Below are 27,406 nucleotides of genomic sequence, written 5' to 3'. Positions count from 1 at the left end.
TTAAATTAATAAACAAATTAATAAATTAATAAACATTTAAATTAATAAACAAATAGAGTTAAATAAATAGTTAAATTAATGAACAAGTAAATAGAGTAAACATACACATACATAAAATACAAATATTTGAATGCATGTAATGGAAAAAAAAATAACATTTCACTCTAGCCTTGCCAATTAGAAGCTATCACTTTTTACTATATATATATATATATATATATACTATCAAGATCCATCATTATCCAAAGTACATGTATGAAGACACGAATTGGTTGTCAACATACTTTATATACAAACATGAATTTTTCATGTTTCATCTTCATATACAAACATGAAGTCACTGCAGAAAGCAGAATAAGGTTCATCCTTCCCTAAATGCCCCCTTATAAGAAAGTTATCACTAATTTTCATATTATACAGATATAAAAATTGTGGTATATATGTGTAATAAGAATTGTAATGCAAAAAAAAGTACACGTATAAAGACATGAATTGGCATGAACATACTTTATATACAAAGATATGAAAAATTGTGGTCCATATGTGTAATAAGAATTGTAATGCATTCTGGTGTTGTGTATTTTAAAAAATAAAATCAATTAAATAAAAAAAGAAAAAGAAAAAAAAAAGATCCGTGCCTCGAGTATCTACTAAAAGACCATAAAAACATTTTCTGAGGAATATAATTCCTAACCCAATGAGTATCCCTGATGCTGATAGGAATAGCTGTGAAGCATTCTTAATTTTTAACCAGCCTTAAGATGAGTTTCAAGGAAGGGATGGACAAGAAGAGAGACTAACAGGCTCAAACCCTCTTCAGCCATAGAAATAGACAAAAGGTACAGAGCAGTTGAAAATATAGGCATATATCAAATATTCAATACATGCCTAGTGATATGATGACTATTATTTTTATTTTAACAAACTCTTTGGGGAGCTGGCCATCATTCTACCTATCTGGGTTCCTGAGGATTTCAGAGGGAGAACAACAAAAGTCAGAAAAGTTTTCATTTAAAGCATTTTTTTATATTGGGACAATAATTGGTTAACACAAATTCTGTATATTTTGTAGATAAATTCTAATGATTTCATTTCCTTTAAGTCATTATCTAATACAAAAATATTTTTAATGAATCTATAAACTCATTGATTTCATGGAAGAATGCAGTCAAAAGAGGTCAATGAGTTTAGATCTTTATACATATATTAGTTCTTGCAATTAACACAACTCTAAAAGGTAGGTTTAGTATTTTCACTTATAAATGATACAACAAGGAACCCGAGACATAATAGTGAGTGGATCGAGTTATAAAGCTGATTGGTGATTACAAAGCTGAATTCAATTCTCAAATGCCTGGTCTTCAAATTCTAGGTCAATTACTCTCTCCAGGTTTCCCCTCTGACCTCCCAGTCCAGTTGCCAGGGTTAAGTCCAGATTTCTTCTTTGGTAATCTCTCTGTGAAACAGATGGAGAACTAGATATGGAACGATTAGGGCAAATTTCCCCCCACAGTTTCCTTAAAAAAACGTAGTTTTTAAAAGATTGAGAAAGGGCACTAGCTAATGATTTCAAAGAACTTTCTCCTTGGTTAACTTTCTTTAATCAGGTGCAGATGAAGAAGTTATTGTCCTCGGAAAAACAGAAATTCTGCCTTAGTTCCTACTCACTAAGCAGAATAAGCAATTGCTTAGCCTGTGCTAATTTTACATTTTTAAAGTGGGTTAAACCCTGCTTTACCAGCGGAAGATGAATATGGGTATGAGTATTTATTGATCAAAAAGAAGAAAGAACCCCCAACACAAAGTAGTATGTTCCTTGGGAGGTTGAGAGATTAGCTCAAATCTCCAGTGAGTGTTTAAGTAGAGAAAATTTTAAGCCCGATTTTAAACAAGAGAATATATGAGTGTGATAAGAATCTCTTTTGCCTGTGCTTTCACTATCAGTGTACCTGACAGATACGCACTGGCTCCATTTGCAAACACTGCAAATCATGGGCTCAGTTATCTTTCTGCTACATGTGGATCTTTGGTGCTCAGAAGGAAAGTATATCTATTTAAAATTAGTTCTGAATGCTAGTTCTACAACATTTTGTAGAAGACCAAACTCATTCATTGATTTTTTTTTTTTCCATTTGATAACTGCTACTATCAGGAAACGCAGTTTCACAGGCTGGTAGCAAAATATCCCCCTCCGGTAATTTCAGATATTAAGTAAGAATTGTCATAGTCTGAGGATTTATTAAAATGTAATTTAAGAATTCTGAGACAAGGTTGACTTTTAGTATTAATGGTTGAGATATAATAACTTGAGAAATCTAATATCTTCTATAGCTTTGAATAAGGGACAATCTCCAGGTGTGGTGGCACACACCTGTAATTCCAGTAACTCAGAAGGTTAATGCAGGAGGACTGCAAATTTAGGGTCAGGCTCATCAATTTAGGGACACCTTGCCTTAAAATAAAAAATAAAAAGGGAAAATGTCATTGGGAAAATAAAATAACATTATATTTCAACATCAGTAAATATTAGTATACTCTCAATTGAAAAATTGTGCCCAAATTTTGGGTAAAATATTAGCAACGTTTTTTCTAATCATAAAATAACTTTGAAAATATAAGTGTTGATTAACAAACCCACTACAATTATTAGAAGAAGTGAAACAATGTTTCTGAAAACAAAATGTCTTATTGAAGGTATCCACTCTTTGGTTGTCTTATCAGCATTTTTTCAAATAATTAATATCTTTTCTTACTCATTTCTATGTTCAGCAAAACACAGCAACATAACATAGCTAGAATATCTATACTAAATTTGCAATTCTTTAGATTATTTGGCACATTTGTTTATCTAATATAGGAAAAAGATTATGGCATAAAATGTTATTTGAAATATGTTGACTTATTGATAAAAGGAATGTTTAATATTTTAATTAGTTTTCTTCCAACTAGAGATTTTTTTCAGTAAATGAATACTATCATTTTTAATACAGTAAGGCACTTTTTATAAAGGCATAATATATTTATCTGAAATAAATGACCAGGTTATTAAGAAGCATTCAATAAGAATTTGGCATACTCTTCCACAAATCAGTTTTCCTTAGTAGTTACAAGTAAAAAAAAAAAAAAAAACACTTAAGGCCAGTGATATCTGAAAGACCCTAGCACTTTGTAGGTGTTTCATATTTTCAAATTAAGTCAGCAAATGATTGTTCCATGAATATACTGCATTGTGGTCAAATGAATAAACAACAGGATTTACCCAGTGACTTTAAAATTTGCAATAGTTTACCATTTTTATTTATTCATTTTTTGATTTACCATTTTTCAAATACAAATGTCATATACATTAGATTTAACCATTTAAGCAAGGAGAAAGAAGAAAACATTTTTGCTTTTTATGGCTCTACCAATACCTTTAGTCACTGATTTTTTTCTACCTCACTGAATATGGTAGAGTTTTTGCTTGCATTGAGTTCTTTACCAAGTTCTATCATCAGTAACTCTTTTTTTTTTCTGGTAAACTAGATTTTTCAAAACTTTTTCTTCCCACATGTCCATGCAAATCCTCAGCTCTGTAATAGTGTCAAGGATATGATATCCCATAACAATAAGAGAGGCAACCTGAGTTCCGATCCCTCTTTCAGTCCCTTGCCCTGACAGTTGGAGCCACTTGGCACATATCTAGGACCTGTTCCATCTCAGGCATTTGAGCAGAGATAAGGAGTGGAATTAACTACATGAAAGATTCAGTTTTAGGTCATTCTTGCTTAGATGAGACCATCTTAAATTTTATACCTTGGGTCCGGTAGTCAAGTTTCCATAGTATCCTCTTTTTTTCCTAAATTATTTTGGCACACAGACAGAAGCTCATTAAACACAACCCTGCAATGTTATTTACATCTTTCCTAACTTTATTCCCTATTTCACACTCTAGTTTTGATGGGTTCCTAGTATCTATTGAAAGAATTGTGGGATGATTTGTCTTTTAATCTTAAAATATTTGCATATTTTCATTATTCATGCAAAAAAATACAGAGAGATTAAGATGAACCCCAATAAAACCTATTTTTAAACTTTTCAACTTTTCATATTTCATCCATTTTATGAAAAACAAAACCTAGTCCACTTAAAATAGTTGAACGAGGCTCTTTAAAATTTAATTTATATTTGAATTTGATTTTTAGCACACTTAATACCTTCATCTTACATATGCTTTAAATAATTTCATGCCCCAAATTAAAAAAAAATTACTATTGCCATTTTTATATTGTATAATAGTTCAATGTCAGTGTCAGATGTTTAACCTTATATTTTTAAAATTTTTCAGTGCATATGTATTATGGGATTTCTGACATTTCACTAAAATAATTTAGTTGTTCATATGTCTTGTCTTCCCTAGTAACAATTTTATTATTGCATTTACATAATGTAAGTTAACAATTTCTGTTGGTTTTTTTTTAATATAATTGAAGACTAGTCTCCTACATGAAATGGCACATATAGCTGGATACCTTGCTGACTGTCACTGCTACTCTTGACCTTCCCCAGCTTTTGCAGGACTCCTCCCTTATCAAGGTCAGCAGCCCCACTCTCCCATAAGATTATATGTGTAGGTAACTTATCAAAAATTCACCATAGGAAACACTGGGGTTTCAAATACATTTCCATTAAGTGTGTGAGTGTGTGTGTGTGTGTGTGTGTCTCCACATGTTCTATAGGCTCTAACTTAATTTTCAATTATACCTCTTCCACATACAGTCAATATCTGAAGAGATATATTGTCACATATGTATTTCTTTGACATGAAAGATAACTAAAATGTCATTCTTATAGGAAAAAACAATGGAAACCAAAACAAAATTACTTTATCTCTATGTAACTCTGAAATGTTTCCAGCAAGAAAACATGTGGATCCCTATCTTGAATTCATAAAACTGCACATGTACATTATCAATATTGTGAGACTGCTAATCAAAAAATTAATTTCAATTTCTGCTATTCTTAGGAAGTGAGATTTTCTAACCAAAGAAAAAAGTACATGATCATGTCAGTACATGCAGAAAAAGCATTTAATAATATCCAATATTTTCTCATAATAAAAACAGTAACCTGAAAATAGAGGGGAACTTTCTTAAGTTGATAAAGAATATCTACCCCAAATCCTACAGCTAAATTATACTCACTGGTGGGAAACTCAAAGATTTTCCACTAAGAACAAAGAAAAGAACAATAAAAGTCTTACTTGATGCAACAGAATAAGAACAGGAATTGTAAGGGGTACTGATTAGCAGGGAAGAAATAGAATTGTCTTTGTAGAAAAACCAGAAGAATCACAAACAAGAATAAACTAAAAATCAGTTATAGCAAAGTTACAGGATACAAGGTTAATATACAAAGGTCAATCACTTTCCTGTATAACAGTAAAGAACAAGTAGAATTTGAAATTAAAAATACAATACTATTTACCTTAGCACTATAAAATGAAATAACATATATACTTAATAAAATACACACAAAATCAATATAAAAACTATAAAACTGTGATAAAAGAATTAAAATATTCAGTAAATGAAAAGATACTTCATGTTCATGAACAGGAAAGCTTAATATAGTCAAAATGTCAGTTTTTCCCAAATTGGGTTACAGATGCAATGTAATCACAGTTAAAATCCTAGCATGTTTTTAAGTGTCTACAATATTAACAAACTGATTCCAAAGTTTATATGGAGAGATATAACAGCCAATAAAATACAGTATAGAATATAGAAGAACAAGGTTGAAGGTCTGACACTATGACCCTAAGATTTACTATAAACCAACAATAATCAATACTGTGTGATACTGGTGAAATAATAACCAAATAGATCAATGGAGATCTCAGAAACATCTACCTAAATCTAGTTGGAGATTGCTGGAAAAGGGGAAAAGGCAATGGAATAAAGATGTTTAGAACAAATGATGCTGAAACAGCTGAACAAAAGAAAAAACCTAGACACACACACAAAAAAAAAAAAAAAGAAAAGAAAAAACCTAGACACAAAACTCACACTCTTCTCAAAAATTAGAATGGGTCAAAGACCTAAGTGTAAGAGACAAAGCCATGTGACTCCTAGAAGGTAACACAGGAGAAAACTCAGATCATCCAAAGTTTGGTGGTAACTTATTAGGAGGAACAACAGGGCTATGATCCATGAGAGATAATAATTTATTAGCAGGATTATATTAAAACTAAAAATGTTTCAAAAGGATGAAAAGAAAAGGCACAGACGGGAAGAAAAGATTCACAAAAGACATATCTGACAAAGGAGGGTTGTACAAAATATAAAAAAAATCTTAAAACCCCAAAATAGATGATACAAACAACTTGTTAAAAAATGAGCCAGAGATCTTAGCAGACACCTCACCAGAAGAAATAGACAAATAAGTACATGAAAAGATGCTCCATACCATGTGTCACCGGGAAGTGCCAATCAAAACAACGAATACCATTACACATCAGTTACAATGGCCAAAATCCAGAACACTGACAACACCAAAAGCTGGTGAGGAGGTAGAGAAATAGAAACTCTTATTTGTTGGTGGTGGGAATGCAAAAAGTATTGGAAGACAGATTGGTAGCTGCGTAAAAAAAAAAAAAACAAAACAACTTGCCATTCTTGTATATTAGTACTCAACAGTCATGTTCCTTGGCTCTTACTTAAAAGAAGAGAAAACTGATATGCATACCTGCATATGGTTGTTTACAGCAGTTTTGATCATAAACCAAGATGTCCTTTAGCAGGTGAACAGGTAACTATGTGTATTGCAACCAGGCAATGAAATGTTACCAGCATTAAAAAAATAATAATAATGTATCAAGCTATGAAAAGACATGATGTAAACATAAAAGCATGTTGCTAAATAAAATAAGACAATCTGAAAATAACAAATACTGTATGTTTCCAACCATATGACATTCTGAAGAAGTCCATCTGGGTAGGCGGTAAAAGGATCTGTGGTTCCCAGTAGTTAGAAGGGGAAAGGAATGAATAGGTGGAGCACAGAGAGTTGTCATACCAGTGGAAGTAACATGTGAGATCATACTGGTAGGTACATGTCATCATACATTCATCAAGCTACAGAGAACCTACACCTCCAAGAGTGAACCCTAATGTAACCCTAAACTTTGGGTGATGATGATGTAGCAATGTGAGTTCATCACTTGGAAGAAAGGTATCACTATGGTGAAGGGTTTTATAATGGATACACAAGGGGTGTAAAACGGTTAACAGGAATTATCTATAAATTCTTTTCAATTTTACCACGAACTTAAGACTGCTTTAAATAATAACATTCATTAAAAGCAATTATAGTTTGTCTATGTGGTAAATCTATGCAAATAAATTAAAACTTTTCTATGAGTTATCCTGTGTCCATTTTGCAGACTCATTGACAGTTTAATATTACTGATACTACTGAATAAAATAAGAATAGACTTTAGTATGGGGGCTATGGAAGCATATTTTTTTTTATTTGCTCAGAAATGTTTACAAAAATGCTTGCTATTGACTAAGAACAGGGGTATTAATAAGAAACAAAACAAATCCAGTGTCAGCATTAATAAATCGCACTTTTGTTTTTAGAGATGGTGTCCTGCTTTGCTGCCCAGACTGCCACCAAATTCCTGGCATCAAGAGATCCTCCTGCTTTGGTTTCCTGAGTAGCTAGGGCTTGTGTGTTGCAGCACTTGGCTCAGATCTCACTGTTTTGCGGGACAACCAAATAATCATGCAGAGAAATTTCTACTTATAGACTAGACTGCATATTTGAAAGATAAGCGAGGAATGACAAGTTGTAAAACAGTAGAGGTTCATTTAAAATAGGGGTTGATTTTGTTCATATTAGCTCAGTCTATTTTTATGTCTGAAGATAATAAAAAAATTTTCCCATCACAACTATTTTCACTGAGATCTCCTAGAATTAACTCTTTAACAATACAATTTTTTAGCATGTTAGTTCTTTACTAATTATGATATAAGCATTTTAACTCTAATTCAAAGAGAATAGGGAAATCAAATTAAGAATATAAGAATATACACAAACCTTATAAAACATGACAATCAATCTTTATTTTTAGTCCAAATTTTCCAATAAGATGATAATTTTCATTATACTCTTTAGTAGTTGATGCAAATCTTGAACTACCTTATACAGCCATTAACCAATGCTTATATAAATGTGGTTGCCTATAAGAATTCTATTTGACAGATTGTGTTGACATACTATTAGTAGAAGGCTTAGAGTCAGGCAAGAGGGTAGAGAGCTCAGGAAATAGACAGGGAAGTAGGAAAATGGAAATGGGACAGTAATGTCTTAATATCCTCTTTAAATCTGAGTGTGAACATTTTTGTAGATACGGTGGGGGAAAAAAAAGCAACCACAACAAAGCACATATTACAACTATTTTTTTTCCTGTATATTATGTTTTGACATCTTAAAAAACCTTTCTTGGTGTTGAGAGACTGCCCCTACCCAGTCTAGACAAACCTCAGAGATAAAAAGGGCTCTTGGAGACAGCAGAGTCCAACCAGATGCATAGTTTTGACAAAGTATTCAATCCAGAGCCATCATTCCTCTGTCTGTCCTATATAACTGAGTCTCTCCTGTATCTCCACACTTGACTGACCATCTCATAAAAGCATATAAAATTGAGCAAGGATAGAAATAATGACAGTAATAGGCAACATTTATAGGTTGTTATTATATATTAAGAATTGTGCATAATACTTTATATATAACCTAACTTTAGTTTTATATATCCTATAGTAGTGCTTTAAGACTCAAATTAACTATATAATTGATAAATGATATATCCATTATAATAAAATTATAATATCAATATGTTATTAACTCATGGAGGCCCAATTAACATTTTAAATAACTATATTTTATGTTAAGATTAATGAAAATATAATGCTTGTATCAAAAAACATGAAAAAAATTAAGAAGTAGACAACAAATTGCTTGATATTGTTTTATAAAGTCCTACATGTTCAGATGTTTTATATATCCCATTTGTTCTACATATGTGGTTTCTAAACTGTTATTCACGGTCTACTTAAAGCACACCTAAAAACTAAAATTAGAAAGTTTACCATAGTTGAGAATTTTAGAGGATATATAACATTTTTAAAGTCTCCTAATTCCCAAAAACTACTCCACAAAATTAGAGGAGAAAGAAAACAATTTGAACACTGCATAAGTAATTAAGTTGAATGTGGTATGTGCATTACAGGTAATCACTAAGAGATTGCAGACAGAAAGAAATCTCACACTTTTATAAAATATAGTACAGACAAACACTGAAAATAACTGATAATTAGGCCTCAAGTGAGAGGATTTGACAGTATGACCTTTTATACTTTATTCATCCTAATTTGCTTGATGATTAGGGTGACCATCTGTGTTAGCTTATTTGGCTTTAATTAAAAGAAATATAAAATATGTATTTTATGACAGAAGATAGTTTTGCAAGTTAGAGTCAGATACTCAGTGAAAATAAGCTTCTATCCTACACAGAAACAGATAGGGAAAATATCTCTCTTGATGATCACATTTCAAAGATGATTCCCAGGTCCTTCAAAACATCCTGGGTCTTAAAGCTGATAAAAGGCTATAATGTTGTCTGTATTCTTCATAGCTGCCATTCTGACTGGCATGAGATGAAATCTTAAGAGTAGTTTTGATTTGTATTTTTCTAATTACTAGATATGTTGAACATTTCTTCATATATTTGTTGAAGGAACAAAGAGTGAAATAAGGGGAAAGCTCTTTCTCTGGAATTCTCCTGAGCTGTTGCTATATAACCTATATGAATGGACTGGAATTGCTTCTGTATAGGCACAGCAAAAAACAGTTCATATTTTTTTATAAATGGCTTTCAATTCTGCTACAGTGACTTACAGACTGGAAGTACTGATATAGTACAGCGGTTACCCAAGTAGAGGGAGAGAATATAGAAAAAGAAAAAAAAAGATTTTGTTTTTCCCCTATAGAACTGTGTTCAAGAGTTCCAGATATGAGCATGATAGAAATTTAGATTGTTACAGCTATATGGTGGCTTCTGGGTCAGATAGACTCCCTACCAGCTCCACCCCTTTTCTTTCATTTTTAAAGATCAGGAATTGGTAGATCTCTAAGTCCGGAAAAGACTTTAGTAAGGAAATTATAAAGAACAACAAGGATGAACAACAAGGATGTATTCCTTTTTCCATTTGTAGACATGTACATTTCTATTTGCTTGTAGATGCAAGCTCCATGAGGAAAGTTTTTTTTTCTTTTTATAATTCTTAGGTGCAAGCCATACTTGACTGCCACACATACATTAGCGCTGTAATATAATATATGGAATATGCACCATGTTAGTTTTTAAAAATCAGGAAAATTCTGCATTCTAAAACCATGGATTTATAGTTCAGTTGAGGGATTAGAAAAAAAAGTAAATAAAACCTGCATATATTTTTAAGTAAGAAATTTAGGGGGGTTTGGAAGATAGCAGATTAGAGGAATCCATGCTCTCCTACTCTCCTCTGTTCTAGATGCAAGCAGAAGGAGTACCACAACTCAGTAAGTTGGGTGACTGGGGAATTCACTGAAATTCAACACTGGACAGTAAAATAATCATAGAGACACAAAGCCAGAAGATTTGAACGTAAAACAAAAAAATAATATATTAAGAGACACACTAACTGGGTTGGTAGCAGCAGGGGCAGCAGCGTCAGCCCACTGCAAGAAGGAAGGGCAAGGGGTATAGAACAAGAGGAAATCACCTGAATAAAATCAGCTTGGGGAAAACTGTCGAATAGAGAAGGAGACTAATCTTAAATGATTCAGAGAGGGGGGGAGCAAGTTGATGATCTGAGAGTGATCAGAATCACTTGGCCAACAAGCAGAGAGTCATGACAGAAACCAACTGCAAGTGGCATAGCAGCAGAGAGCAGAGGGTGGACATTCAGGAGCCCAGAAAGGGCACTGCCAGCCTGATCCAGCAGTTCCCTGTTATGGGGTCCAGAATGTGCCTAGATCAGCATGACTGAAAGAGATGCAGAGAGGATTGTGCCTAAGATGATCTTGGCTGGGGATACTGAAGGGAGAGAGATCCCTTTGTTGGTGGTGACCAAAATGAGCAGCTGAGAAGATACCAGAAACTGGCCAGACAGGCACATTCCCTGGTCTGATCCTGGGTAATTCATATGCATGACTAGTGAAGAATTTGGAATTTGGGAGATGTCTCTGACACCCAGATAACCAGCACCCAGATAACCAGCAGAGGTCAGCATTGGTCTAGCAATGGGGTTGGGAGGGGGGCATGGATCTAATATCAAATGTCTTCCAAGAAAGTTCCAAAATATAGCCAGTATTAAATTGCAGCCACTGGAACTTCCCATTTAGAACTCTGCATCAGCCCTGTTCTGGGAGTATATCAATTGCCAATACTCTACAATTTATCCTATCCTGTACTGTGAGACAGAAAGCTGAGAGCTACTAAAACCAGCTTTGGCTTCAGGTCACACTGGCTAAAACTTGATGAGAGACACGAAAAAGTCAGATTTAACAACATGCAGTCCTTGATCAAAGGGTTACAGAGCCCAAAAAGAAAGGCAAAGAATGACACACAGCATAAGCAATATACATCCATCCTTCCCAACAATTTTGACCACTTTAATGGAAACGAGGCCTTTATTTCTCATTAAGAACTTTTTTGTTCCTATAAAATATTTGGGAATCAATCTAACAAAAGAGGTGAAAGACCTCTACAATGAAAACAAAAACATTAAAGTAAGAAATTGAAGAAGACCTTAGAAGATGGAAAGAACTCCCATGTTCTTGGATAGGCAGAATTAATATTGTCAAAATGGCCTGGATGGGCATGGTGACACATGCTTGTAATCCCAGTGGCTCAGGAGGATGAGGCCAGAGGATCACGAGTTCAAAGCCAGCCTCAGCAATAGCAAGGCACTAAGCAACTCAGTGAGACCCTGTCTCTAAATAAAATACAAAATAGGGCTGGAGATGTGACTCAGAATCTGAGTGGCCCTGAGTTCAATCCCCAGTCCTCACCTCCCCCAAATGGCCAAACAATTAATAGAAATGCAATTTCTATTAGAAATAGATTTCTTAATAGAAATGCAATTTCTATTAGAAATATATTTCTTAATAGAAATGCAATTTCTATTAGAAATAAATTTCTTAATAGAAATTCAATTTATATTAAGGCTTGATGACATTCTTCAGAGAAATTGAAAAAGCAGTCATGAAATTCATTTGAAAAAATAAGAAGCCCAGAATGGCCAACACAATCCTCAGCAAAAAAAAGTAAAGCAGGAGGCATCACAATACCAAACCTTAAATTATACTGCAGAGCTATAGTTTTAAAAAAACGCATGATATTGGCACCAAAAGAGATATGAAGACCAGAAGTACAGAATAGAAGACACAGAGACAAACCCATGTAAATACAGTTATCTCATACTAGACCAAGGTACCAAAAACATACATTGGAGAAAAGATATCCTCTTCAACAAATGGTGCTGGGAGAACTGGAAATATATATGCAGCAAAATGAAAGTAAGCCCCTATCTCCCACTATGCACAAAAGTCAAAGTAGATCAAGGACCTAGGAATTAGACCAGAGACCCTCCGCCTAGTAGAAGAAAAAGTAGGCACTAATCTTCATCATCTGGCATTAGGCCCTGACTTCCTTAACAAGACTCCTATAGCTCAATAAATAAAATCAAGAATCAGTAAATGGGATGGATTCAAACTGAAAAGCTTCTTCACAGCAAAGGAAACAATCAAGGACATGAAGAGAGAGCCTACAGAATGGGAGAAAATCTTTGCCACCTGTATCTCAGATAGAACATTAGTCTCTAGGATATATAATGAACTCAAAAAACTTAACATCCAAAATAAATAAATAAATAATCCAATCAATCAATGGGCAAAGGAACTGAACAGACACTTCACAGAAGAAGAGATACAAATGGTCAACAAATATATGAAAAAAAATGTTCAACATCACTAACAGAGAAATGCAAATTATAAAACCATGTTGAGATTTCATCTCACTCCAGTCAGAATCACAATTGGCATACTACAGTGATGCAGCCACATTAATGCTTAAAGCAGCTCAACTCACAATAGCTAAACTATGGAACCACCCTAGGTATCCTTCAACAGATGAAAGGATAAAGAAAATGTGGTATATGTACAGAAGAGAATATTACTCAGCCTTAAAGAAGAATGAAATGATGGCATTTGCTGGTAAAAGGATGGAAATAGAGAATATCATGCTAAGAGAAATAAGCCAATCCCCCCCAAAACTAAGGCCAAATGTTTTCTCTGATGTGCAAATGCTAATTTTTAATAAGGGAGGTACTACTGAAGAATAGAGTTACTTTGTATTAGGCAGAGGGAGTGAAAAGAGGGGAAGGGGAATAGGGGCAGGAAGGATAGAAGAATGAATAAGACATTATTACCCTATGTGCATATATGATCACAAGATCGGAATGATTCTACATAATGTACAATCAGAAGAATGAGAAGTTATATTCCATTTCTGTATGATGTGCCGAAGTACATTCTACTATTAAGTATAACTAAATAGAACAAACTTTAAATAAAGAATATGAGTAACAATAATTGTTGGCGAGGATGGGTGAAAAAGGTACACTCATACATTGCTGGTATGACTGAAAACTGGTACAACCACTCTGTAAAACAGTATGGAAAATCCTCAGAAAACTTGGAATGGAACCACCATTTGACTCAGTTATCCCATTCCTCAGCTTATACCCAAAGGTGCCGCAGTCTGGCTGGGCACAAAATCACCGGGAGGTCACGAGCCACTTGTAGGTTCAAACAGGAACTACTTTATTGCCAGAACCCAACGGGAACTCTCCAGAACTCCACGGAAACTCCGCGAGAACCAACGAACCAACGGGAACTCCACGGGAACTCCGCGAAAACTCAAAAGTAGCGGGTACCTGAGGCAGCAGGAGCCACCCCACTGCCTGACAGCAGAGGTCCACATACACAACTGAATACACAGCTTGCCCCAATCCAGCATCATCCAGTTACAGCAATCAGTCACCATACCAATAATTATACACAGCTTAACTTGATCACCATCATCCCAATGGCTCCCTGGCGTCACCTCCCAACCACTCCTTCTGGCAAAATGCCAGGCGCCATCCCAACTTGGCTGTGGCTCTCAACAAAAGGATTTAAAATCAGCATACTATAGAGACAGTCCATATCAATGGTCAGAGCAACCCAATTCACTATAGCTAAGCTATGGAACTAACCTAGGTGCCCTTCAACAGATGGATGGATTAAAAAAATGTGGTACACATACGCAAGGGAATATGACTCAGCCATAAAGAATGAAATCATGGCATTTGCCAATAAATGGATGGAATTGGAGGCCATCATGCTAAGTGAAATAAGCCAATCCCAAAAAAACAAAGGTCAAATGTTCTCTCTGATATGCAGATGCTAACACACAATAAGGAGGGGGAAGCAGAAGTTCATTGGATTAGACAAAGAAGAATAAAGGGAAGGGAGGAGAATGGGGAAAGAAAAGACAATAGAATGAATCAGATATAATTTTCCAGTGTTCATATATGAATACATGACCAGTGTAACCCCACTCATGTACAATCACAAGAATGGGAAGTTATACTCCATGATATGTCAAAATACATTCTACTGTCATGTGTAACTAAAAAGAACAAATAAATTTAAAAAAAAAGAACTTTTTCTTATTTAACTCCCTTTCTTATTTTATTTTGTTTTTCTTTAAGTTCTTTTCCATTCTGTTTGATTGTGTTTGTGTGTGTTTCTGTGTGTGTGTATGCAGGCATGCATGTTATTGCTGTGCTGACAGATTTAATATTACTTACATATACTTTTCCTATAATTTTTAAAATTTTTATTGTCTTTTTTTTTACCTGGTTGTTATATGGTCTTGTTTTATCTTTAATGGGATAAAATTTTGTCTGAGTTTGATTTGGTTTGATTTTTGTTTGCTTATACCTTTGATTTTGTTCCTCTTATTATGACTTCTTCACTGTCATCGCCCTCTAATAGCCAAGTTTTCTTGTTCCCTCTTCCTCTGTTTTATTACTTTAAGTATTTTTTATTCCTCCTTATTTATAGCCATTACCTTCTACCACTATCCTGATTCTGCTCTATTCACTTTTTAAACATTGCAAACTTCCTCTTGCCTTCCCACCATATTTTCTCTTCATCTAAGGAACTGTAATTTCAATATCTAATAAAACTATTTAGTCTTATAATTCCTACCACACTCATGTTCTTGTGGTTATTAATATAGTGGACAATGTAGTTGACATTTTCTCTTCAATGTCTGATCTAATTCATAGCAGTTTATTGTTGGTAGTGATGCTAAATGCTGACCCATTCCTCTTCGAATGATAACTAGTGTTATAGATGTCACAATAAGAACTGGACATTTATTTTAAGGCCGTGCATTGTTGGCTACTATTATTGCTTTTCTTCCTCCCCCTTTCTCTAAGTGGGGCAGGGAAGTGATTAGGACACTACAATTTCACAAGTTCACAGGGTAGATATTCTGCTGCTGAGCTACACTCACAACTCAGCCAAGTAATAACAAACCTCACTCCACATGCAAAGGAGCCCTCCTCAAGCTCTAACAATACTTCAACACATAGATTAAGGGAGACACACTAACTTGGTTGGTGGCAGCAGGGGCAGCAATGTCAGCCCACTGTTCTAAAACGTAAAAATGAGATGGACATTCACATATAAGAGGAGATACAACCCTCAAAATAGACAACTTAAAAAAAAATACCTCTCCAAGGCAAATCATGATCAAGTAGAAATAAGGAAAGAATATTAAAAGCTACAAGAGAAAAACATCAACTCACATTTAGAGATAAACCAATAAGGCTCATTTCTGATGTCTCAAATCAATCTCTAAAAATTAATGAGAAGAGACAAAGAAGATATTCCAAGCCCTAAAAGAAAACACTTGTCAATCAAGATTGCTATATCTAGCAAAGCTATGTTTTAGAATGATAAAGGACATAAAAATTTCCATGATAAGGATAAACCAAAAGAATTCATGACCACTAAGCTACCATTACAAAAATTAACATATACTACACACAGAACTCAAAAACAAATCTCAAAGTTCACAAATGGAGGAAGTGCTTTAGAAGAGTAACTAATTATATTAAAATTAAGAATGAATTAAACATAGGAAACAAACCCAAATGGCAGGAAATAACAAACATCTACCTATAGTAACACTGAGTGAAAATGCTCTCAATTCCCAAACTAAATGACATAGATAGGCAAAATGGATTAAAAAAAAAAAAAAACAAGATCCAGCTGTATGATGTTTGCAAGAAACATATAGACAAGACTCCCACAGGTTGAAAGTAAAAGGATAGGGAAAAAAAATCCATGGAAGTGAAGGCCAGAAACAATCAGGAGTATCTAGCCTCATACCTGACAAAGCATATTTCAAGCAAAAACTAATCAGAAGGGATAAAGAAGATCACTATGTAGTAGAAAAGGAAAGAGTCCAGGAAGAAAATAAAATAATAGTAAATATCTATTCCCCACATGTTGGTAAACCTAATTACATTAAAAACGTGCTTCTTGGCATTAAATCCTAGATAGACCCCAATACAATAATACTAGGTAATATAAAGACACTCCTTTCACTAATAGACAGGTAATCCAGACATAAAATCAATAAGGAGATTTGCAACCTAAATAATACTGTAAATCAAATGAATTTTACAGACATCCACAAAATATTTTACCCCCAAACACCTAAATTCACTTTCAGATCAGCAGCTCATGGGAACTTTTCCTAAATAGACCATATTTTAGATAACAACGTAAGCCTTATCAAATGCACACACACAAAAAAAAGAAAACTACTGATTTAATCCTGTGCATCTTATAAGATTATAATGGAATAAAATTATCAATTAATAGCAAGAAAAATTATAAAAACCACATTAACACATGAAGATTAAATAATATTCTTTTAAATTGAGGAAAAAATCATGGAAGAAATGAGAAAAGAAATCAAGGAATTCTTAGAAACAAATAAGAACAGAGATTCAACATATCAAATTCTCTAGGACAGCACGAAGGCAGTTCTAAGAGGAAAATTTATAGCATCAAGTGCTGACAAGAAAAAAATAAATATATAAAGATACCAAATAAATATGCTAATGTTGCAAGGCCCTAGAAAAAGAACAAACTAATTCTAAATTCCATAGAAAACATGAGGTAGTTAAGAGTTAAAATTAATGAAATTTAGACATTTAAAAACACAAAGTATGAATTCAACAGACTTGGTTCTTTAAAAAGATAAACAAAATTGATAAATCCTTAGCCAAACTAACCAGAAGACAGAAAAGATCCAAATCAACAAAATTAGAGATGAAAAAGAAGACATCACCACAGACACTTCTATAATCCAGGAGATCACTAGAAACTATTTTGAAAATTCATACTTTGATAAACTGGAAAATTGAGAAGACACTGACAAATTTCTACACACATATAACCTGCCCAAAATGAATAAAGGAGGATATAGAAGATCTATACAGACTAATATCAAGCAATGCAATTGAAGAAGCAATTAAAAGCTTTCCAAGAAATAAAAGCCTAGGATCAGATGGTTTCTCAGCCAATTTCTACCAGACCATAAAAGACAAACACACACCCCAGTCTTCCTCAAATTATTCAAGGAATAATTTGGGGACAGAACACTCCCAAAATACAGGAAGATTAAATAGTTCCAAATATATTCAATGCAGTCAGTTTAACTCTGCCACCAAAACAAGACAAAGACTCATCAAGGAAAAAGAACTACAGACCAATATCCCCAATGAATATAAATGCAAACATCCTTAGTAAAATATTGCAAACCCATTCAAAAACACCTTAAGAGGATAGTATACCATGATCAAGTGGTTTTCATCCCAGGGAATGCAAGGTTGATTCAATATACTCAAATCAATAAATACAATTCACCACATAAACAGAATTAAGGATAAGAATCATATGATCATCTCAATATATGAAAGCAAAGGCGTTTGACAAAATCCTGCACCCATTCATGTTAAAAACATTGGATAGATCGTAGCCAACTTTTTCTTCTATCAGACGCAGTGTCTCTGATTTGATATCTAGGTCCTTGATCCATTTTGAAGAAAAAGTTGGCTACGATCTACATACTGTGGGGTCGGGCTCCAAATTCCTTAATAGGACGCCCATAGCCCAAGAGTTAATAACAAGAATAAATAAATGGGACTTACTTAAACTAAAAAGTTTTTTCTCAGTAAGAGAAACAATAAGAGAGGTAAATAGAGAGCCTACATCCTGGGAACAAATTTTTACCCCTCACACTTCAGATAGAGCCCTAATATCCAGAATATACAAAGAACTCAACAAATTAAACAATAAGACAACAAATAACCCAATCAACAAATGGGCCAAGGACCTGAACAGACACTTCACAGAGGAGGACATACAGTCAATCAACAAGTACATGAAAAAATGCTCACCATCTCTAGCAGTCAGAGAAATGCAAATCAAAACCACCCTAAGATACCATCTCACTCCAGTAAGATTGGCAGCCATTATGAAGTCAAACAACAATAAGTGTTGGCGAGGATGTGGGGAAAAGAGTACACTTGTACACTGCTGATGGGACTGCAAATTGGTAAGGCCAATTTGGAAAGCAGTATGGAGATACCTGGGAAGGCTGGGAATGGATCCACCATTTGACCCAGCTATCGTCCTCCTCGGACTATTCCCTGAGGATCTTAAAAGAGCTTACTATAGGGATACTGCCACATCAATGATCATAGCGGCACAATTCACAATAGCTAGACTGTGGAACCAACCTAGATGCCCTTCAATAGATGAATGGATAAGAAAATGTGGCATCTATACACAATGGAGTACCACACAGCACTAAAAAATGACAAAAATCATAGAATTTGCTGGGAAATGGATGGCATTAGAGCAGATTATGCTAAGCGAAGCTAGCCAATCCTTAAAAAACAAATGCCAAATGTCTTCTTTGATATAAAGAGAACAACTAAGAACACAACAGGGAGGAAGAGCATGAGGAAAAGATTAACATTAAACAAAGACGAGTGGGGGGAGAGAAAGGGAGAGAGAAGGGAAAGCATATGGAAATGGTAGGAGACCCTCAATGTTACACAAAATTACATAGAAGAGGTTGTGAGGGAAAGGGGGGGGGAAACAAGGGAGAGAATTGAACAACAGCAGATGAGGTAGAGAGGGAAGATGGGAGGGGAGGGGAGGGGGGATAGTAGGGGATAGGAAAGGTAGCAGAATACAACAGTCACTAATATCCCATTATGTAAAAATGTGAGTGTGTAACCGATGTGATTCTGCAATTTGTATTTGGGGTAAAAATGGGAGTTCATACCCAATTGAGTCAAATGTATGAAGGATGATATATCATGAGCTTTGTAATGTTTTGAACAACCAATAAAAAAAAAACATTGGATAAACTAGGGAGAGAAGGAACTTACCTCAATATTATAGAGGATAAATACGAGATGCCCAAAGCCAACATCATACTGAATGAAGAAAATCTGAAAGCATTTTCTCTAAAAGCAGGAATAAGACAAAGATGACCACTCTCACTAATTCCATTCAATATAGTCCTTGAAGCATCAGGCAAAGCAACTAGGCAAGAAAAAGAAATTAAAGGGATACAAATAGAAAAGAAGTCAATTTATTTCTGTTTGCTTATGACATGATCCTATATGTAGAAGACCCAAAAATCTCCATTAGAAGACTTCTATAGCTGATATACTAATTCAGCAAAGTATAGGATACAAGATCAACATTCATAAACAAATAGCTTTCCTACACTCAAATAGTAAATCTGTAGAGAAAGAAATAAGGTAAACTATACTGTTCTCAATATCTTTTGGAAAAAAAAAACGAATAAATCTAAACAAGGAAGTGAAATGTCTCTACACAGAAAACTGAAGAAAGAAATTTAATTCCTTAGAAGATGAAAAGGCCAAAGATCTCCCATGTTCTTGGATAGGCAGAATTAATATTGTTAAAATTATTATATTATCAAAAGCATTATAGAGATTCAATGTATTCCCCATCAAAATATCAATGGCATTCTTCAGAGAACTGGAAAAAGTCCTAAAATTTATTTGGAAGAATTAGAGACCCAATTCTGAGCAAGAAGAATGATGTTAGAAGCATCACAATACCTGATCTCAAATTATACTACACATTTATAGTAGCAAAAATAACATGGTATTGGCATTAAAAAAGACATGAATACCAATGGAAGAGAATGGAAGACACAAAGACAAATCCACATGGTTATAGTCATCTGATATTTGACAAAGGTGCCAAAAACATGACAGAGAAAAAGATAGCCTTTTTAACATGGCTCCGGGAAAACTAGATATCCATATGTAGAAGAATGAAACTAGAGCCCTATCTCTCACCCTGAACAAAATGTAATAAAAGTGGATCAAAGACTTAGTAATTAGACCAGAAACCCTGCAACTTATATAAGAAAACATAGGTTGATATTCCAACATACTGGCACAGTCACCAACTCCCTTAACAAGACCCCTAAAGCTCAAACTCAAGCAATAAAACTAAGAATCAATAATGGTATCAAATTAAAAAGCTCTGCACAGCAAAGAAAATGATTTCAAGAGTGAAGAGAGAGCCTACAGAATGGGATAGAAAAATCTTTGCCAGCTATTCCTCTAACTGGAGATTAATATCCAGAATATATAAAGAACTCTAAAAAAACTTAATACCACAAAAATAAATCACCCAGTAAATAAATGTACAAAAGAACTAACGAGACATTTCAAGGAAGAAGAAACACCAATCGTCAACAAATATATGAAAAAATGTTCAACATCCCTGACAATCAGGGAAATGAAAATCAAAACTACATTAAGAGTTTATCTCACTGTAGTCAGAATGTAATTATTAAGAATACAAATATTCACAAATATTGGCAAGGATGTGAGGGAAAAAGTACACTCATACATTATCAGTGGGTCTGCAAATTAGTACCACCACTCTGGAAATCAGTATGGAAATTCCTTAGAAAACTAGGAATAGAATCACCATATGACTCAGCTTTCCCACTCCTTGGTACTTATCCAAATGAACTAAAAACAGCATATTAGAGTGATACAGGCACATCAACGTTCATAGCAACACATTCAATATATCCAAGTTATGGAATGTGCCTAGCTATCTCTCATTAGATAAATGAATTAAGAAAATATTGTATATGTACACAACAGAGTTTTACTCAGTCATACAGAAGATGAAATTATGACATTTTCCAGTAAATACGTGGAACTGAGAAACATCATGCTAAGTGAAATCAGCAAGACTCACAAAGCCAAGGGTTGAATGTGTTCTCTCATGCGAAAACTGGAACAAATTAAGGGGAAAAATGTGGGTGCAGCAGATCTTATGAAAATAGAGGGAAGATCAGTAGGGTAGAGGAAAAAGAGTGAGGAGGAAAGAGAAGGAATGGAAAGGGGAGGAAATGCAGAATGAATTTGACAAAATTAAGTTATGTACATATATAAATACACTACAGTGAATTCTACCGTTGGGGATATCTATAAAGCACCAATTAAAAAAACAATAAATAGAAAGAAGATCAGTAGACTAAGGAAGAGGAATTGCAGAAGGAAAGAGGAAGCACTGGGGACTGAATTGGAGCAAATTAAATTCCATGCATGTATGATTATGTTAAAATGAACCCTATTATTTTTTAACAATACTTTTTTTTTTTTGTCCTGGGGACTGAATACAAGGGTACTTTATCACTTAGTCACATCCTCAGCCCATTTTATTTTTTTATTTTGAGATAGAGTCATGCTAAGTTTCCCAGGCTGGCCTCAAACTTGCAGTGATATAGGCACATCCTGGTTCAGCCTCTTGAGTCCCTGGGATGTGCCACCATGCCCAGCCTGAACCCTACTATTATGTGTAACTATAAGGCACTAAAAAAGCATTTTAAAAAGAAAAATAATAATAATAGAGTGGAGATCAGTAGAGTACAGCAAGTGGATCAGAGGGAGGGAGGAAGGGAAGGAAGGAGAAGGTAAAGAGGAATAAGATTGATCAAATTTTGTTATATGATTGTATACATATGGCATAAAGAATATTACTATAATGTATAATTAGTATACACGAATAATATGGTTTTAAAAAGAAAATTGTGTATATCACAATATCTCTAGCACTTTTTTATCATTTGGGAAAAATGGAGTTGGACAAGATGCTTTCCAAAATGCTTGACTGTAATTAAATTATAGGAGTCTATCTGATTGATTAAAAGGTTTACTTTGGCTCAGTCTTGAAGGTTCAGTTCAAGATTGGGTGACACCATTGCTTTGGGCCTTAGGTGGGCATGCAGGAAGGCAATGGTGGGGAACATTGTTCATTCATAATAGGATGCAAAAAAGAAAAAGGAAAAGACCAGGATCCCACAATCTCCTTCCAGGGCATACCTCCAGGGACATACCTCCAGTTAGGCTCCATTAATATTAATTATTATTATTATTATTATTTTAATAATATATATCCTAATGGTTCTACCACCTCCCAGTACTGCTACCTTGGGACCAAGCTCTTAAAACATGGACCTCAGGGGAATAGTCAAGATCCAAACTATAGACCAATAACGTGTTTTTTGAATTATTAAATGCATTCTCAAGTATGAAAATGAGCTTGGGTTTAGTACTTGCTGTGCCAAACACAGTAGATATGCCTTCCATAATGGTCTTGTGGACATCGGGATGAGAAAGGACAAATGCAAGCGTCCAAAACGCAACCTGAAAAAGAAAAACATATGTCAAAATTAGACTTCTTTGAAAGCAAACAAAAGCTACGAACAAAAGAAATTAGGATAATGTCTAAATTAACCTTAAAAGCATGTTAGAAAAGAGCATCATTGAAGATGACTAGAATTTATGAACTGAAGAGGTGTCATATATCTTCTAGATGTCAAACTTACCAATTTATTCTGTCCTTATGGTTTAATCTATATATTGTTTATATAGATTCAAATATGTTCACTAAAAATAGAAAAAGTGAAATTCCTTTTTACTAATAAGTAACAAAATATTATATAGGCATGCATTAAATATTCAGAAGCAACAAATCATGACATTTAAAAATGTTAATAGAAAACAAAAACAATTTTAAAGATTAAATGAGCCTAAAATACAAACAAATTAGTAAATTTTATTTTTTGCAAACAAAACAGTAATTTAAAATAAGCCCAGGAATCCATATCTAAAATCTTATAAACTAAATGATGATAGTGCTCTACATGAAAAATCAAATCATTTCACACCTGAATGCAGTGGAACACTTTTTATATTTTCAAGTTATCTATTGGCTGATGGAAATTTTTTCATATCTTTACTCAATAAATCATAGGACAAGATTAACACTGCTATTCATCTTAAAATTTAACTTCCTACTCCAATAGATGTTTTTGTTTCTATTCTTAGGTTATACAATAAAGGAAATCTGTACAAAATCATAAAAGAAGATTAGGTTTTCCTTTCAGTTTTTCTATAAAAAAATAATTGTTGTAAAATAAGTTTCATCTAGGAAACTCAGTCCTGAAGAGACTCAGGCAAAATTATGTGTAATTCAACCTTCTTTCTCTTTTGTAAGGAACATTATGTACTTGAAATCATCCCAGTACTCCCCAGTGTGGTCAAAAGAGGAAGAGCAACCATCTGACAGGAAATGCTCAAACAAGCCAAGTGCAACACTGCCCACTGTTTCCCCTTGGTGACATTAAATTAATAGTGCAGTGATTTTATGTGTGTGTCCATGGTACTGTTTACATAAACAAGGTAAACAGGAGAACTCTGCTCTTGCAATCTTCGTGGGGCACAGTTCAGATTAGGAAAGCTTTACCTAGTTCAATCTCACAGATGAAGAAAGAGGTACTCAGAGTTCTCTTTTCCTGTCTCTACACTCAGATCTTTTCTCCTAGAAGTGATGAACTCCTGAATTTAATTAATAAGCACTCATAGAGGATCAGCAAGAGATGAATAAGAGGCACCCTGCAACCCCTGGTCCCCCACATAGAAGAAGAACCAAAGTAACAGGTGTATAGCTGCATACTGAGCTGAGTGACCAGAGGAGATTATTGGAATTCAACAGTTGAAAAACAGAAACCTTATAAAATATATATATCTGAGATAGCAGCATAGCAAAAGAAGCAAAATATATCCCAGCACTTGTTGATCCCACTACACGGCCAAGGGAGGGGGAGTCTCCCCTCCATAGGGTAAATATGAAAGAGAGTTCCTACCAAACTCTATCAGGGTGATACTGGAAAATCCTAGCTACTGGAGAGTTTTATAACCCTTATGGGTTTATAGCCTGAATAGAAAAGAATCCTGAAATCTGCAAGGCAGCCAGGCTTTTGAAAAGGAATTCATTTTATCTACTAGTGAACACTTAGAGTGCCATAGCCAGGAGCCATCTAGAGACGGGACCTAGTGTCTGAATCTGGACACCTCCAGGGTCAGGAGCCACTCTATTTTCCATCTCTGGCGTGCCACAGACATTCCACTGCACTGGCTCCACAGGTAGATGCCTCACAAACCAAATTAGGCTCAACAGAATGACTCTGAACAAACCTACTGAAAGTACTACACTGGAGGGGGCAGGTGTTGCAACACTGATGGTCAAGTGAACTCTGCCCTCAAGAACCCAGGGATTAGGGAACCAGCCTTCTGAGACTGCAGATGTGGCTAGTCACATGTGGTTTCTTTTCCTAACAAACCTCTGGTTTCACTGCTCCCCTCCCACAGAGGCATGCTTGGGCAGTCTCAAGCAATACCACTGAGGCTCCAGCTCTTGTCCCATCCTCAGGGTACACAACATAGAAGATCTGGAGAAAAATTTTGCCTAGCATTAGCTGCGTTCAAATCTTACTTGACGCCTGTGAGCATCTCATCTGAGAGGAATTCTGTCCAGCTCCAGCCTTGACCTATCTCACTTGATCCCTGGTAGATACCATAGCTAAAAGCACTGGCATGGAGAGAAAAGGCTCCATCCCCAGGCATGCACAGAGGGGAAATCTGAGGTTCCACTCCTGAGCAAAATGCCCATAGTAGCATCAGAAAGGAACAATGTAACTTTTGTTGTCACAACACCTATGTAGGTCCCATGAACTGGTCGCCCTCTTGTTTGATCACACACTGCTCACAAGACTGGGTGTGAATATCACAGGGGGGTAGCTATGATTCCTGTCCCTACCTCACCCTGTACAGCATTTGAATCTGTATTAGTGTCTTACCAGAGGAAAAGTGTTCAGGCCCCTCACTATTATTGAAACAGTCAGTACTCCAGACCCTTTTAATCAACTCAGCCAATATCAACAGCCCCAGAAGAAATCCTCAGCAACTGATAGGGCCACCCAAACCACTACAGGAAGAACCACAAGGCAAACCCCACCCACTCTGCTATTGACATCTCGCTTGCTTGAATTGCTAGAGTGTCTCCATGCTTGTATGAGTGGTAAAGACAGTAAGTCTCTCTAACTCCAGTACAGTATGCACTATGCCTAAACTAACCAAACAAAGCTAAAGAAGCTCCAGGAAATTATACTATAATGGCCACCCAAAACCAAGTTCAATATTACATAATAAACCATTATCTCAAGAAGCATCTACAGAAGAAAACCACTTATTAAGAAGACCAACCCATTAAAGTTGTAGAGCTATAAGTTTCACTAGATGCATAAATCTCAACTTAGGGACACAGAAAATATGCAAAAACAAAGTTTATGATTCTTCCTAAATATCATAACTGTCTAGAAACAAATTTCAAAGATATCAAAGTGGATGAAATGACTGATAAGCAATTCAAAATGATGATTTTTAAAAGCTCAATGAGATCCAAGAGAATACAGATAAATAGTTAAATGGAATTAGGTAGACAAATTTGGTATATGAATGATAAATTCAACAAAGAGAGATATTTTGAAAAAGAAAGAATCAAATCTTGGAAATGAAGAGCTCAATAATAATTCAGATTAAAGATAAATTCAGGTAAGAGCTTGGTGGTACAGTGCCATAGCCAGGAGCCTGGCTGGTGGTACAGTTCAGTACGAAGGTTCAGAATGACAGCTCTTGCCTAGTGGGCACAAGACACTGGGTTCAAATCCTAGAACTAGAAAATAACAGTAGTAATAATAACAATTAAAAACAAAAAAATAAAAATTCAACTGAAAGCCTCAACTACAGACCAGATCAAGTATAGCTGAGGCTCCAGCTCTTGTCCCATCAATATTACATAATAAACCATTATCTCAAGAAGCATCTACAGAAGAAAACCACTTACTAAGAAGACCAACCCATAAAAGTTGTAGAGCAAAAGATAGGTCTTTTGAAATATCACATACAGACAGAAATAAGAAAAAAAATACATAAAAGAATAAACACAGCTTTCAAGATTTTGGGGACACCATCAAAAGATCAATACCTGGGTGCAGTAGCACATACCTATGATCCCAGTGACTCCGGAGGCTGAGGCAAGAGGATCACGAGTTCAAAGCCAGCCTCATCAAAAGTGAGGCTCTAAGCAACTCAGTGAGACCCTGTCTCTAAATAAAACACATAATAGGGCTGGGGTAGTTGAGTGCCCATGAGTTCAATCCCTGGAACCAAAAAACAAATAAATAAATAAGATCAACACCCCATATCATCGGCATAACCAAAGGGGGAAAACAAAGGCTAATGGCACTGAAAGTCTATTTAATGAAACAATAGAAAACTTCCCTGATTTAGAGAAATAGGTGGACATCCAGATAATGGAGGGTTTATAGAACCTCAAATAGACATGATCAGAAAAACATTCTCACCATGATGTACTCTACTCAAACTCTCACTGTCAAATGTGCAGAACAAAGAATTTTAAAATATGCAAGAGAAAATAACCAAGTCACATTTAAGTGCAATGCCACTAGCCTAACAACAGATTTCTTGGAAGAAGTTCTACAAACCAGGAAGGCATGAAATTATGTATTTCAAGCCCTATAAAATAAAACAAAACAAAACACAAGTGAGGCTATATACCCTATAAAGCTATCAATTAGAATGGAAGAAGAAATAAAGACCTCCCAAGATAAGTGAAAACTAAGGGAATTCATGACCATCAGACCATGAATCATCTCCAAAAAAAGGTGCTTAAGGGTGTCCTACACTTGAAAATAGAAGAAAAATACCATCATCATAGCATGTAACAGTATAAATCCCACTGGAGGAAT

The 27,406-nt window shown here is 34.9% G+C and overlaps 1 protein-coding gene across 2 annotated transcripts in view; it reads right to left on the bottom strand.

Annotated features, from left to right (window-relative positions):
* The window catches only part of LOC124080344 (24-hydroxycholesterol 7-alpha-hydroxylase), a 117,576-nt gene that overhangs the window by 64,939 nt on the left and 25,231 nt on the right, over nt 1-27,406 (bottom strand). For both annotated transcript variants that reach the window (XM_046426254.2, XM_046426255.2), the window contains exon 7: nt 22,850-22,940. In XM_046426254.2, coding sequence (XP_046282210.1) covers nt 22,850-22,940 — 91 coding nt within the window. The remainder of the gene's footprint in view (nt 1-22,849; nt 22,941-27,406) is intronic.

The sequence above is a fragment of the Marmota monax genome, unplaced genomic scaffold (genome assembly GCF_021218885.2).
Source record: "Marmota monax isolate L192 unplaced genomic scaffold, Marmota_monax_Labrador192_F-V1.1 WCK01_AAM20220418_F8-fsc00187, whole genome shotgun sequence".
Lineage (NCBI taxonomy): Eukaryota > Metazoa > Chordata > Mammalia > Rodentia > Sciuridae > Marmota > Marmota monax.
Note: the sequence above shows the minus strand (reverse complement) of the source record. Positions and strands in the feature narration are given on the sequence as shown.